The 16,605-nt window shown below is 35.6% G+C and overlaps 1 protein-coding gene across 1 annotated transcript; it reads left to right on the forward strand.

Annotated features, from left to right (window-relative positions):
• The first annotated feature begins 7,970 nt into the window (after positions 1-7,970).
• On the forward strand, positions 7,971-16,017 carry MARCOL (MARCO like). Its single transcript, XM_063087666.1, has 5 exons — positions 7,971-8,019; positions 11,866-12,649; positions 12,749-12,944; positions 14,869-14,990; positions 15,972-16,017. The coding sequence occupies exons 1-5, from the start codon at positions 7,971-7,973 to the stop codon at positions 16,015-16,017; spliced, it is 1,197 nt and encodes a 398-aa protein (XP_062943736.1).
• The last annotated feature ends 588 nt before the right edge of the window (positions 16,018-16,605 follow it).

A 16,605-nucleotide genomic window follows, 5' to 3' on the forward strand; every position in this document is an offset into this window, starting at 1 on the left:
TTTTTTTTTTAAGTGCACATAGAAAACTGTATTTTTAGAAACTCTTGAAAAATGAGACTATCTGGTTATACAGTGCTTAATAATCAATTAGTTAACACCTCATCCCTTTTGATGGGCCATCCAAGCAGTGCTCCAGATCAGCCTCCCTCCTTCACATTAGCTGCTGTTTCCTCGTGGTATATGATGCTCATATCCCTACTTTAAGGCATAACAGTGTTGGAAAATTCACAATCTAAAGAAGCAGCTCAAGCAGCAATAGAAAACAATGTTTCTAGAGTAAGTCAGTATTTGTCTCTTTATACTTCCACCAAGTTCCATCCAAACACACAATAATGGCCTCCTAGCCACCATATCTAACACACATACGCAAACACACAGAGGTAACACACAAGGCACACACACAACTTGTACTTCCTTTGCCACATCTTTTTCCTTTAAATATCTCCTAGATTTAAGTTCTGTCTGTAGAATATCATTAGCTGCCTTGCCAAGCTTTACGTAAAATCCCTTTTTGCTAACGTCAGACATTGTTTTCTATGTGTCAGACATCGTTTTACGGAATTTACATATATTCACTTACTATATCTTCACAACAACCCAATTGGATAGCATTATTATTATATTCATGATAGAAATTCCTCTTACGTAAGAGGAATCTGAAGCACAGGAACTTGCACACAGTCACCAAGATAGGAAAAGGCAGAGCCAGAAGTCACACTCAAGCAAACTGTTCCTCAATGGAGAAATTTTGCAAATATTTTTTTTCATGGACTTAGATGAACAAATTAGTGTCCAAAGTGTTCAGAGGTACCAACCGAAAGCAAACATAAATATACCTGAGTATTTCAATTGTGATTACTAATCTTGCAGTGCTAAAAATGAAATATTCAAGGATCCCCCCCCACACACTGGACTGTCATACTGCACCATGGTGGGTGGCATCTGACAAAGATGAAAAATAGTTTGCTGTGTTGTTTCAGCTCTAATACAGGCAGGTATTATTTTACAGAAATTGAGATGACATTTAGAATACGGACTCTGTCACAATACAATTTTGCCACACTCTCCTCTGTTATTTCGTTGGAGAAACAAGAATAATAGTTATATGATAGGCTGTTTAAGGATTGCATGAGGTAATTCATGTAAAGCACTTGGCATGGTGTTAGGTCCTAGGTAAGTAAGGGTTTAATAAATATTTGCTATTTTTAATATAGGGATATAAGTTGGAAGTAAAAGGTTATTAAATGATCAGAAAATCAGAATACAGAGATGACAGTTGATGTGAGAACCAACAAGCTACATGTCCTTGGCAATCTATTTTCCATCTTATAAACACTGAGGTACCACATAGCCTGGACTCACAATTTTAGGGTTTCTGAGTCTCCTACTATCAGAATACAGAAAATAGGCTTAAGTGTGTGATGGTATCAAATGCCATAAGCGGTTCAGTGTCCTATCTGGTCACAGAGTATAAAGGGACCTGTGACCATTACCTAGTAAGCAAATACACGATTCAGGGAACATCAGAGTAGGAATCAAGGCCAGGCACTACCACTTGTTTTTGGAACTCTGGTGATTTTTTTCTTGATTCTCACTTTCCCATTATAAAATGGAAGACTTGGCTAGATATTCTCTAATGTTTCTTATGGTTGTGATATTCTAAGATTTAGTCATCTATACAACCCACAGTTTCTTGAATATACTAGGGTTCATCAGTGCATGAATTGAAATGAAAAAACAATATATTAAAATCCATGGAAAATGTCATGGTAGAAAAACTATTAACACAATGATTCTTAAAGTACTGAACAGGTATTTCTGATATATAGTATGTAATATGATCTCTGAAAAATGTTGTTTTAAAATATTTGTTTTTATGTATTTGTTTTAAAGTGTATTTAAAAAAAAAATAAAAGTAGTCCATAAAGTCAATAGTATTGGTTAAAATGACCCTAAATAAAACATAATCAATTTAAAAGAAAAATATAAGCACTAAATAGAACAGGTACTATGTATATATGCCAAAAAACTGTTCAAAAAAGACTGATTTCTTTTTTTATCTTAAATCAATAGATGCTACATCTGATTTCTTTGTTTGGTTTTGTTATCGCCATAGACACATTTTTTTTTTTTTTTTACTAATAGACTATTGTTTTAGAGCAGTTTTAGGTTCACAGCAAAATTGAGAGGAAGATACAGAGATTTCTTATAAACCTCCTGCCCCCAGCATGAATAGTCTCCCACATTATTAACATTCCACACCAGAGTGGTGCATTTGTTACACTGATGAAACTACATTTGACAATTCCTTATCACCCAGAGTCCATAGATTGCATTAGGATTCACTAACAGAGTTGTAAATTCTGTGTGTGGACAAATTTATAATGACATTTATCATACAATATAGTTTCACCATTCTAAAAATTATCTGTGCTCTGTCTATTCATCCTTCTTTCCTCCCCTAACCCCTGGTAAATACTGATCTTTTCATATCTCCATAATTTTGCCTTTTCCAAAATGTATTATAGCTAGAATCATACAGCATGCAGTCTTTACAGATTGTCTTCTTTTACTTAGTAATATGCGTTTAAATTTTTTCCATGTCTTTTCACGGCTTGATAAATCCTTAGTGCTGAATAATATTCCATGGTCTGGATACACTACAGTTTATTTATCCATTCAATAGTTGAAGGACATCTTGGTTGCTTCCAAGTTTGGGCAGTTATGAATAAAGCTGCTGTAACTATCCATGTGCAGATTTTTGTGTGAACATAAGTTTTCAACTTTTTTGGGTAAATACAAGGAGAGGAATTGCTTGTTCACACGTTTAGTTTTAGAAGAAACTGCCTGTGTTCCAAAGTGTCTGTACTATTTTGCTTTCCTTCCAGCAATGAATGAGAGTTCCTGTTGCTTCACATCCTTTCCACCATTTGGTGTCACCAGTGTGTGGATTTTGACCACTAATTTGTTAATCCAAGTCCATGAAAAAAATATTTACAAAATTTCTACATTTAGGAGCAATTAGTTTGAGTGTGAATTCTGGCTCTGATGACTGTGTGCAAGTTTCTGTGCTTCAGACTCCTCTTATGTAAAATGAATATAATAATGCTATCTCATTTGGGTTGTTGTGAAGGACTGATTGAGCTCCAGCTGAGGGGCTCTTAGGCCAATCTCTAAACTAAATATTTAATACCCAAGTCTCGATTTCTAGAAATGGTATTACCATGCTTCCAGGTCTTCAAGGATGAGCTTCCTTACACAGACATGAAAAATATCTTTACTAGACTGAACTACATGGTAATTTATTGACTCTGTGCTTGAGTATCTTCATTAAATACTTAAGGTGTTACCAAAGTATTGTTTTAAGTATTAAATGGGATAATGCATATAAACTGACAGTAAATGGTAGTTAATATAGTTATCATGGGGTCTTGATTCAATGTAGAAAAGTAATTACTGTCTTGTCAACAACATTATAATCGTTATCTATCGCTGTATAACCAATCACTTCTAACTTAGTGGCTTACAACAAGAAGTCATTGCAGATTTATGCAATTTGTGCTGACATGGCTGAGCAGGAATAGTCTGTCTACACTCCATATGATACTGCTGGGGGCTTGATTGGAATCCAAGATGACTTCCATCATATGTCTGGTGTTTCAGTGGAATGGCTAGGTCTCTCTCTCTCTATCTGTCTCTCTCTCTCTTTTTGTCTCTCTTTTTCTAGTTCACTCCACAGTTTGTCATTCAACACTGCCAGGCCTGTTAAGGCTTAGACCTAAAATCTGTTGCCATTTCTACTGTATTCTATTGGCTAAAGAAAATTATGACCAGTTCAAATTTGCGGGGAAGGGAAATGGGCTCTTCTTCTGCAGGAGAGGGGTAACTTTTATGAAGAGATGTGGGAAGATCCATTGGTAACAATCTTTGTAAACAATATTCTACAAACATTCTATATCCTCCAAAATATAATTATAAGACTAACTATAAGTGGAAATTACATGGAAGGTGATTGGAAGTAAGGCTTGAGAAATTAGAGAAAACTTGGAATTTTATGGCTAAAAACAATAAATCTGATGTTCAACTTGGGACTTAGACTATGTAATTTATTTTCTCTTACATGTGAAGATAAAGCTAAAAAAACAATAGCAACTGTTATGCTTTATGGTGGTGGTAAATGGGAGGTTAGCATGCATGGGAGAGAGAGAGATTATACTTCAGATTTTATTCCTAGAATTTGCAAACTTGCACACCAAAGATTTCCACATAACGACAATCTCAGAAATAAGTTAGTAAGTGCCTATTAATACCAACTTACTCCATCACTAACAAAATTACGCTCTATTTTATATTGTTTTGTACTCTAGTCACCTTGTGTGGGTTCAACTAAAGAGAAGGTGGCCAGAGTCATATTTCTTATCTCCTCAGATGCTGACACGAGTATAATAACAATAGTTAATACTAATGAGACATTTGTGTGTGTGTGTCAGACATATGCATCACCTCAATAAATAATTATGAAATTGAGTACATTTGAATTTCAATTTGCTTTCAAACTTTGTGTGCTGAATGAAAGCATTGAAACCCAAAGCAAAGAAGTTACCCAAGATTCTATCTCAAGCTCCTACCCCCTCCAGGACTCAGTATTCTGAAATGATGCCTCCATGTGGAGGAAAGATTGGGTGAAATGATCAGGTAAGTGAGCCAACTGAGAAATGGCCAAGGGCCTCAAGTTAGGTAGTGGTTACCTAGTGGGTGACTTTTATCCTCTTTTTAATGTTATAAAGTATTTAATGAGATTTGGTAACCAACTGGCAAACCTCCCTCTGTGAGCTTTGGCAACATGAAGCTAAATTTAAGAGTCATTGTGCCTCCCACGTAATAAGAATTACGTGTCAAACACCAGACCAAACATTCAATTTGTCTGGCCGGGCTCAGTTAAACATACCTGCATCTATGTCTGACTAGCCTAATGAATGCTTGAAGCTGATGCCTTTTCCATTTTACTGTGGTCAGACTTTATATTCCTCCTGGGGTCCAAAGAATAAAACTTGACAGACATGTGTTTTCTTTCCCTGGGGAAGAATAAATATGAAACAGTGACTAAAGTATTCAGCAGGAGAAAGCTATTAGGGAGTTCGCAATTCCCTTTTCTTTAGGTGCGTGACAAATGGCTTGTTGAGATTAAATCAGGTAACCCCAGGATGCTATGAAACATCCCATAGTCAGAAACCAAGGGTACTAAACTACAGGTGAGAAGTTTTTCCACAACAAAACACCTAGCAAAGATTGACTTCTTTAGTGGAGTATTATTTAGAAAAAGGAGAGAATGAGAGAGAGAGAGAGAGAAAGAGAGAGGGAGAGAGAGAGAGAAGGAAGGGAAGGGAAGAGAAGAGAAGAGAGGTAATAACCTGCATAAAACCACACAGCTAAAAAAGAAGGGAAGAGGCATCTCAGATCATTTTACTCTATAGCTATTGTTATTTCCACACAAGTGTAATAACTACTGAAAGAATAGCCTTTGTCGGAGGAAGGAAAGAAAGACCACAGTGGTGAATTGGACTTGCAGATGGGAAGGACATACCATGGGTTTCCTGGGAGGGTGGGGGAAGAGGGAGCTCAGGGATTAATTGGGTGGAGGACATGGGGAATAACTGCAATTTGTAGTAATAGGCATGTTGATAGTATTGATCTGACCATCAATCACAACTTGGGTACAGGTGGTGACAGTCAGCTTTGCACCCCATGAATATGCACAATCATTTTTTAAAAAGAATAGCTTTTGTCTATAATTCCACTCCATGCCATGCAAAGCACATTCTCCCCCTTTCAAATATGTGGATGTGGTGAGCATTTTCTAAACTTTCTCCAAGCCCGAATGTTGACCTCACTCCTAGATGTGAAGGTAGGTAAAAAATGGAAGACAAATGTACAGTTGGGAGAATTCCCACTATCATAAATTAAATGTTTCAGTTAAGATAATTATCACATTAAAAGAAATTTGTCAAAAAACCCTCTGAAATGTTTTGGAGAGCAGGTACATAAAGAGAAGGAAAGCAACCTTATTCTGTGCAACAAGCGCCATCCTCAAATAATCTTCTGATGCAGTCTCTGAGATCTCAAAGTATAAGCACCATGAGACTTTACCTTTTCACTGAAATATCCTGACATTCAAGGCATTCAATAATTTTTATTGTATATATGTACCATTTTGAAGTACCAGTAGCACTGGAACTAGGAAAAAGCATGGCTAGGACAGATGACAGCACTGAGTGTTTTAGAGGCAATTGTTTAGGCAAAATGTAAATGCAGCTATTGTGACCAATGTGTTATTTAGAAATTTACTTTACTGAGTTTTATATGTGCGTATCTGGATGTGAAAATAACTTCCATAAAATTTATCCATTTTGATAGATATATAGTGGAGCAAATATAACAAAATACTAATTGATGAATCTTGGTGATGTGTATATGGGTTTTCTCTGTACAATTCTTTCAACTTTTCTGTATTTCAAAGATTTTCATAATGAAATTTTGGGAAAATGTACCTGGTCTTTAAATATATAAATATAATACATACATATACACATGTATATCTACATGTGCATACATGGGGGTGTGTGTGTGTGCATATAAATACATATATATATATATATATATGCATAATTAATCAAAAGTCTTCTGGTTCCCTAAGTCTCTTTTGACACTCATGAATCCCAGTCACTTTGGAGAGTAATTATGCAGGGAGAAAAAGCTGCTTTCTTACTATAAAAAACTGTAAGCCTTTTTGATGACATAAAATTGCTGACTAGATTAAAAGAAATTATTATTTTTTAAATTGCCCTTCTAAATAAGCCAAAGAGGAAATCAAAGACAATCCAGAACCACTAAATCTGAGGATCTTAGAATAGGAAGGGATTGTAAAAATCCTCTAGTTAATCTCCCCTTCAAAAGTCAAAATTTTCTTGAGAACTCCAAAATGTTTATTCTGTGCTTCCTTACACTAGTTCTGCCATATGGAACTGCACAGATCAAATAATATCTTTCTTCTCCATACTAATGCCCTGAGAAGATGAAGCCAACAACCAGATTGCTCCTAAGTCTGTCCTTTCTCAAGCTTATATTTTCTACTGACATCAACCTTCATCATGCTGTATGGTCTCCAGACCTCACATCATCAAGGTCACCTTCTTTTGGACATACTCCAATTCAAGTTTCTCTTCTATAGGGCAGCAAGTCTTGAGCACAATATTTTAGTCTTTTGTAATATTGAGTTTATGACCAAGTAGAAATCCCAAGGTGATTTTCACATGAGCTTCTGTTGGGCATAATAACTTGAGTAAGTCAATAGTGTAATGTTATTCCTCAAACATGAGATCTATTGTCTCTTGTTACCTCATAAAAATACATTATAGTCATTATTTCCCCACTGGATGCATTCATCACTTACTAATGACCAATATTCAATGCATTTTTATTTGCTTTTAAAATATAATTTGAGGTAAATAATTGGTATATAATTAATTTAAGGGAAAATGCCTTGAGAGTCTCTATTGTGGACACATAAACTTGGAGTGCTGATAATAGTACTAAACTGAATATAAGTTATTTCTTAACAATAAAAAAGTGAGCACTAAATTTACCACTTTCCCAGATGGGTTTCACCATTTTAATTTTTTTTCTGGGGGGAAGATATCTGATAGACGCATATGAAAGTTTGGATATTTATGGGAGTTGGGGTGTGAAGCTAATTTTTAAAATGACAATTCATTCAGGAAGCAACACCTTCCAGTTTGTTAAAGTTGCTCTATAATTTTTTTAAGACAGAAACAGTGTTTAGCAATTAGGGCGGAGGATTTTTCAAATATATAACATGGTGGCAATCAGCATGGTTTATTCGGAGAGCACCTACCGAAGAATTACGCTTAACTCCACCCAACGACCAAGTCTGAAACAACTGACTCTCTGCCATGGGGGCTTTCATTTTTCTTCCCTTCATGTTGCTGGCCATGTTCTCAGGTAAGAAAGTCATAGCCAATGACTTTCCTTCCAACTCTCAAAGTAAAGAATTAAAAATGTTGAGTGCTTTAGCAATGTTTTCTCAGAAGATTTTAAAATAGGAAATCTCCATCAGACAGAGAAATAGAAGAAAGTAATTACAGATGAAATAAATGTAGATCAAGAACATAAAAATCGTGACTAAGTGAAACCATACTGAATAGTTTGGTGTAGCTCACGAGAAGCAGGGGCAAGGGAATGGGAAAGGCGAGACATTAGACTCGAAAGATAAACTCAATCTGAGAGGATTATGTGGGTGTGAATATTCAAACTTATATTCCATAAAGGAATGGTTTCCTACTGTGATCCTGGGCTGTGTGGTCAAATAAAAATATGTTTAAATTGTATTTTTTTTTTTTTATGTGATTTGGGGCAACTTGCTCAACTTATGTGAGTCTCAGTTTTTTCATTTGTAAAATGGAAATAATTACACTCTTCTATATTGTAGAAATCATACAGATAAAAGCATCCGCCACGATTACTTGAGTTCTTAAGAGCTTGACACTCAACATATTTCTTTCTATTCCTTAACTCAATACAGTTAGGTCGTTGTCAGAGATATAAATATCTAGCTCAGCGATATAAATTTCTCAAGATAATAAATGGCAGTTAACACCTTTCTCAAGATAAAAATTATGATGATGAAATGATTCTAATTTATCTCAATATTATAATATCCTACTTGATTATCTTTCTTATACCTAGTAAAAGGAAATAATAAAAGTAAAGTAACTAAGATCGTCAACTTCTTGAACTTGTAACACAACATATTGTGGTTCTCTTCTCATTGGAAACACTGTAGAGTTGTCTCAGATTGTTGAGTACAGGGGTTATCATATCAATCCTGTTGAAAACTATCAGTATTGTAGTAAAATTGAAAATGGATTAAATATTAGAAAAGTTGTACAGAAATACCATTAGGTAGCTGCTGAAATAATAGAGTTAAGAGTAGGAGCAAAGAACTGAGAGATAGGGTGAGAGAAGGGAAGAGAAAAGAATATATATATATATTAGAGGGAAAAAAACATACAAATAAAATATCTCACCAGAATGTATGTTCCATGATGGCAGGTACTACATCTGCTGTGTGCCTTCAGTGCTTTGCTAGGTGACAGCATGTACTCAGCAGATATTTGTTGATGGGAAAAAAATTATTAATACCAGATGTAGTGGTTACATGGAAGATAAAAAAGAGAGAGGAATCCAAAAAGCAATGCTAAGAACATAGCAGAGTTACATCAGAAGAGTAAAATAGAAAACAAAACAAAACAAAACTGAAGATAATTATTTTCCAAGTTTTTAACATAAAAAATAATAGATGGCCAAACCACATTCTGATATCTTGATTATCTCTTCTTGCCCACAAGTTCTACTCCTAATTTTTATCTTATAAATTTGTTTATCCATGTAAGAAATGTGTATTATTGGAATTTTCATTAAATCATTGTTTGTAATAGCAAAAGAAGAAAATAAACTACCTGCTCATTGATAGAGACTGGTTAAAAAAATTATGGTAAACCAATAAAAGAATATAGTAGGCAGCCATTGAAGGGAAAAAAGATAAAGGTGCTCTATATGCATTGATGCAGAGAAAGTGTCACTATGTTGTCAAAAAAAGAAACAAGGAGTAGAACAGTGTGTAATGTATGCTACCAACTGTGTGGAAAAATATATTAATATATGCTTGTAAGTACGTAGGATGTCTCTGAAATAATTCACAAAAACCTGGTAAATGTGATTGTGTCCTAGGCACCTTACTTGTAATATTTCCACCTTAGAAGGAAAAAAATTGTGCCTGGATAGAAAAATGGGTTTTGGAGAGAAAAGAAGGGAAGGGAAACTAACTTTAAACTGTCTACACTTTTGCATCTATAGAATTTGGTTCCATTGCTTGTGTCACTTATGCAAAATCTAAAAATAATTAATAAAAAACAGCTCACCAACTCTTTTTTCCATTTCATCCACATCTCTACTCGAATTGATTTCTGCTCGATGTTAGTGACTGATAATGAACAATGTTTGATTCATAGAATTCAAAAGCCCATCTCTCTGCTGAAATAATTCTTCCTTTCTTATCCTTTTTCTGGCTGTGTCCTATGCTTCTTATATGTCACCTCCTCTAGGAAGGAGAAACGATGTCACATTCTCTGCTACCTTGATCAGGAGTATATTGTCTAGTTTATGTCTCACATTACAGCACTGATCATCTTACTATAAATTTCTGTTTACTTGTTTGCCCCCACTGCCAGAATTCTCAGCTCCATGATGGCAGGACCATAAATAGCTTGTTCATAGTTTAATTACTAGCTCTTACTATAGTTCTGGCATAGTAATGGACTCTTCAGGTTTATATTTTTTGTTAAATTGAATAAATGTCTAGATTACACCCACAGACTCCACCCCACACAATATCACAGTTTTGTAAAGTAGGTTGCTAACTGCTAAACTCCTGTGCCTGGACTAGGACTGTAACCATCTGCAATAGTATATACCATAGTATGCTCAAAGGATCAACAATTGATGATGCGTTAGATTTTAGTTATATTGACTTGAAAGTACAAGTGTATATATTCATGGAAATATAAAGCACGGTAACTGCAAATGCAAGTGAGACCCTAAGTATAAATTTGGAATCATCCGCATTGAAAGGATTTAAAGTCGTACAAATTGAAAAAATAATTACCAAGGAAGCCTGTGCAGAAAAAAAAAAAAGTATGAATAATGTTATTAAGGTAACTCCAATTAAGAAGGTTAAAGAAAAAAAAAGAGGAACTTTCAAAAAAAAGAAAAAGAAAAGTAGAGAAGGCTAAAAAGAAACACTTATACCAAACAAGGGATAAGAAGCATAAGACCTATTGTAATACCATTGTAATTAGCTCTAAAGCCATTCCATTTACTTATTCACTATTTTCTAGATCCTGCTAGAATCTTTAAAAAAAAAAGTCTAAAACAGATTAGATAGATAGATAGATAGATAGATAGATAGATAGATAGATAGATAGATAAAGGTGATTATATATATACATACATAATATGTATATATTAGGTGATGGGTGAGTTTCCTAAATAAACTAGAGAAGCAGATAGAGTAGATGAGTTATGAAACATAGATGTTAAGAAATAATCAGGTGATATCTACCATTCTCTTGAGTAGTTTGACCAAAAAAGAAAGAAGAAAAATAACCACCAGAAGAAGTATAATTGATGCTAAGGCTTTTACTGGAAATGGTAGACCAAAAACCGAAAAACAAAGTACTCTCCAAAGAAGAAGAGAAACCTCTGTCTTTAGGACAGAGTAAGGGAAGGAAGATGTCTATAGAAAGCATGTATAGATATGTAGAAGAGAAGATGGACACAGGTCTCACATCTGCCAGCCTTTGCATCTGAAAAATTGATGATGGCAGCTTCTATAAGGTGAGGCTGAGAAATTAGGAACAGAGTCTGTAATATGGAGAAAGTTATATAATAGGCATTGAGCGGAGTATGTTTGATTCATCAGAAAATCATTAAAAGGAATCAGGGCAGAATGAACATCCTATTCAAATAATTCAGATTCTGTAATTTAGAAATGGGGCAAACTGGCTTGATGCTATAATTTTTGGAATCCATGTAATACAGACAACATAAAAAAGGAGGAATTAAAATATTCAGGGCAGAAGGAAGAATGAGAAAATTCTATCTTGGGGCTTGTTTAAAAATATCAAGGAGGGATTGAATATAACTGTATCTTGGGTAAATGGTGTTGATTTAAAACTCTTGAAGCTAAATAACTTTACTTTTATTTTTGTGCTTGTGGTATTATTTCAGTATCTTCAATGCAGATTTCGAAAAAAAGTGTTTTCAAACTAGAAGAGAATCCAGAGCCTGCACTTATTCTCGAGAAAAAAAATGAAGCTAACAACCTAGGAGAACAAAAGGAAACTCAAAAGCAAGGAGGTAGTTATACACAAAGAAAAGCAGGGACTTTTAGTCTTCAAGGACAACAATGGTACTCTAACCAGCCATGGAAAACAAGAAATTTTAGTCAACAAGGGAGGCCAGGAGTTTTGAAACAGACTGAGATGTCAGGAGTTTCGATTTTGCCAGGGAATTCAGGGGAATCTAACCAAAAAGGGAATCCAGAATCTTCTGATAAGCAAGGAGAATTAGGATCTTCTAGCCAACTAGGAAAACCAGGGTCTTCTAGCCAGCAAAGGAAACCAGGGTCTTCTAGCCAGCAAGGGAAACCAGCGTCTTCTAGCCAGCAAGGGAAGCCAGGGCCTTCTAACCAGCAAGGGAAGCCAGGGTCTTCTAGCCAGCAAGGGAAACCAGCGTCTTCTAGCCAGCAAGGGAAGCCAGGGTCTTCTAACCAGCAAGGGAAGCCAGGGTCTTCTAGCCAGCAATGGAATCCAGGGTCTTTTAGCCAACAAGGGAAACCAGGGTCTTCTAGCCAGCAAGGGAAACAAGCGTCTTGTAGCCAGCAAGGGAAATCAGGGTCATCTAGCCAACAAGGGAAACCAGTGTCTTCTTGTCAGCAAGGGAAACCAGGGTCTTCTAGCCAGCCAGGAAATCTAGTGTCTTCTAGCCAGCAAGGGAATTTAGGATCTTCAGGGCAACAGGGGAATCCAGGATTATCTAGCCTTCCAGGGATGCCAGAGTCATCTAGCCAGCAAGGGAATTTAGGATCTTCTAGCCAGCAAGGGTCTTCCAGCCATCAAGAGAAGCCAGGGTCTTCTAGCCAGCAAGGGAATTTAGAGTCTTCTAGCCAGCAAGGAAAACCAGGGTCTTCTAACCAGCAAGGAAAGCCAGGGTCATCTAGCCAACAAAGGAAACCAAGATCCTTTCACAGTCAAGAAGAAAGAAAAAATGTAGACAACACTTTGAATGGCAATCTAATGGAGACTCAGGTTAGTGTTAGCATCATTTATTTTTTTCTGTCAATTTACCTTGGCCATTCTATTTTCCAAGACTAGAAATGGTTAACAGTGCACACCATATTTATGACAAACAATTTGCAGTGACCCTGATAAAACAATATTAGAGGAACCGTGGAGCTAATTATGTTTGCACACAACACTTATGATCATTAATGAGTGTCATGCTCTTTTATTCTCTCCCTCATTCCATTCTATCGTTTTCTGTTCTACCTCCTCTACATGTACTGGACTAACTCAGACCCCCATTAACTGAATCCACACCCCCACCAGGTTTAACTTTCATTCCCATTTCATCCCATGCCTAATCTACAAACCACTGAAGTGATATTTCTGCATCAAAAACCTGATATTTAGATATTTCAGTCCCCACTCTCAAAATTCTTCAGTGGTTACACTACCAAAAAGATAAAACCCAAACTCCTGAACATGGCATTTAAGGTTTTTCATTATTGGGCCCCCGTACGCAATCCGGCTTCATTTCATGTCACTGCTGCTCACAAACCATCCATATCATTCAGAGCTCTTTGATTTTCCTACAATGTATTCCTAATACTAATGATTTCCCCCATCATTGAAATTACCTTATTACCTTGTAATAGACTGTTTATTTATTCAACTAGATCATGAACTCTTTGAAGAAAGTACCATTTCTTTTCAAACCCGTATCTCTAGATCCTAGAATAAGTGAGGCATATACTAGGTCCTCTTGAACTGCATGTTAGATGAATGAATAAATGCCTGATGCTTGGGAGCCATCATTGCAAGAAGGTGAACATCCATCTGATGTGTAGGTCTCCTGTATCCTCGTCTGAGTCCTGGTGTGCTTTTACCTTCACTTGCCAGTCTTTCTCCCAGGAATCACCCTCCTAATTCCATTTAAAAATGACTCTGGACACTTCATTTAATGTTCACTTCCAAAACAGTTTTCTAGAACACTTCCTCCATCTCATCAACTTAATGGAAACTATTTTTGTACCTTACAAATTGTCATTCCCATAAATCTTTCAGATGAACATTACTTGTTCTCTTCATATTTCTTGATTGACATGTAGTAATCTCCCAGAGAGATTCCTACTGCTCAGACCATAATGCCATCACCAGTGGGTATCTGAGTCTTTAGGGTGTCACTTAAACTTTTGCAATTTCATATTCATTCTAAAATGGGAAAGATAATCATGTCCACTTTACTGAGTATATGTGAGTGAAAGAAACTGATTGTCATAAAATGCTTGTAAGCTTTACCCCAGTGGAAAATTTTGAGGTATTTTCTCATCTTCCTATAATATCGTGGCTCTGAAAAGACTATGTCCTCAATTAAAAAGTCTCCACCTTCCTCCTTTGTGTTTCTGTTCTCATCTGCTGGTCAAAGCTTCTTTATGTTCACAGGCTTCTGCCATACTGTAGCTCACGTCCAAAGAAATGCCCTTAGGTACTATTTAAATTAATTCTGCACAATCCTATCTCCTGCATCATTTTTCTTTCATGGGAAGAAGAAAAAAGAAGGAGATCAATAAATTACGACCATATGTGTTTTTCAATTGCCAGTGTGACTTTTTCCTGACTATTGTTTTGCAATTACGAGAAGAGATGTCTCCAAAGAACTAAAGCAGAAGTAGTCTGACATGTAGGTAGAGCAGGGGCTTTGGAGTAGACTTGAATCACAGCATGGACATTTAATCTATTTATAGTCTCAGGCGTGTCACTTATAAAATGGGACAAAATATACCCTTCTTTCAGTACTCTTGTATACATTAAATACAAGGGATTAATAAAATGATTGGTTCAGTACAATGCTTCATTAATAAATAAAGAGCAATAAATATTTGTTTTATTATAATATGTAAATTAAATTGATTCCCCTATCCTTACCTAATGGTTTTTCACATTACTATAGACTGGCAATACCAGCGGCAAGAGCCCAACTAAAAAAATAAAATGTCCATCTATCTACAAACCAGTCTGTGGTTCTGATGGAAAAACCTATGGTAATCGCTGTGTACTTAATGAAACAAAGAGGTAAGGTGGCTTTGTTTTCCTTTGTATCAGGAAATACTATTCAGACTGATCCATAGGCAATAAAAGAATATTTCTGGTCATGTCTCAGTAGTTTTCTCTCCATAGTCGCTTGGTTATTGTTTGTCCAAAGAAAACGGAAAAAAATACTTAACCCTTGATCAGGAAATTCGTTCTATTTTTGGAGGATATGATTTATTCAGGTATTAAAGGAGGAGTAAATTTACTTTTGAGTCATTCGTTTAGTGAATATCTATTGAACACTCACTGTGTACCAGACAGGGCTTTAAGAACTAGAGGTAAAATGGTGATCAAAACACACAAAAATTTCTGCTTTCACAGAGTTTTCATTTTTGCAACAGTGGAAAAACAAATAAAATATATCAGAGGATGAAGAGGACTGTGAAGCCCACAGATTTCTAATTGTTGCCTACTAAATTATATTTAATCTTAAACAATAATATTAAAGGTTGAATTTGATGAGCAATCCTAACCTTCAAGAGTTACACACTGTCCACAAGAAATAAGATGACTATCCGGCTAATTAAGATTGTAACTATATGATTAAGAAAGAGTCAAATATCTCAGCTTTTAGAATTTTTGAATGTTTGAGTATAAAAGGCAGAAATAAGATAAGAATAATACGTTTTTTTTTTTCTTCTTTGACAGTTCCAGAGCTTATTAAGTACTTAGTAAATCCGTATTGGAGAAATTAAATGTTAAGTTAAGTGTCTCCTGTAGCCATATAGCTAGAATTGGAAAGGACATTAGACAACAGTTCTCTCATATTATAGATAAGGCCTCTGGCTCAGAGATGAGAAAAGACCTGCTCAAAGTGCACAGACTGTTAGAGCAGCCGTGAGAAGCACCTGAGCCAGCACCTGGGTCTGCTTCTTCCAATGTGATTTTTGAAATAATCGTATATTTTCTTTTTGGAGGTGCCACAACTACTTGGTCCTTAATTTCTCTAAATTTTTTTTTCAGGTTGAATAATGAAAAATTAAGTCTGAACCATGATGGAAAGTGCTAAGCATTTATTTGAACCGAATTATCTGGAACCTCAAAATCCACTTGCAATTCTCTTTAAACAATGGATTTCTCTGAAAGTTGCACTGTGAGTTCAGCATGAACCTTACAGATCTCATGGATCCTACATTATTTTCAAGTTGGTTCCACTGCAAATAAAATCAGTTCCAGAGTAGCTTCTGATTTCTGAGATTGTTTTCTAGACTTTCCCAAACCTTGAGTGTCCGTGATCACTATGTTCCCAAAGTGCCAAAATAGTTATAAATTACGGTCTCCCCTTCAATGTTAATACTTAAGGACCTAGATGAGCAATGCACAAACCATAATAGATGTAAGGATTTCAGGACTGCATATAAAAAATAAAGATTCTCCACTTTAGAAATACTGATGTAGATGTCTGCTAAAGTAAAAGCCACTGTCGTTTTAAACTACATTCCAGTTTTTTCTGATGAAAGTGGTCTCTTAACAGTTGATGTGAAACTGAGTTAAGATTTTTTAAGGATACATTGATTGGCTTCAGAGGGGCCATGGAACCATATGGAAAATCAATGATCTGTGTACCTTTTTCTTAAGAGAATGTCAAAGCTTTCCT

Source organism: Cynocephalus volans, chromosome 2, assembly GCF_027409185.1.
Source record: "Cynocephalus volans isolate mCynVol1 chromosome 2, mCynVol1.pri, whole genome shotgun sequence".
In the NCBI taxonomy this organism is placed as follows: Eukaryota; Metazoa; Chordata; class Mammalia; order Dermoptera; family Cynocephalidae; genus Cynocephalus; species Cynocephalus volans.

Excerpts from the sequence above, each read along its gene's own strand:
- MARCOL (XM_063087666.1), top strand. The coding sequence starts at position 7,971 with ATGGGGGCTTTCATTTTTCTTCCCTTCATGTTGCTGGCCATGTTCTCA. Across the intron at positions 8,020-11,865 it reads GTTGCTGGCCATGTTCTCAG|TATCTTCAATGCAGATTTCG; the intron begins GTAAGAAAGTCA and ends GTATTATTTCAG. Across the intron at positions 12,650-12,748 it reads GGGAATTTAGGATCTTCAGG|CCATCAAGAGAAGCCAGGGT; the intron begins GCAACAGGGGAA and ends AGGGTCTTCCAG.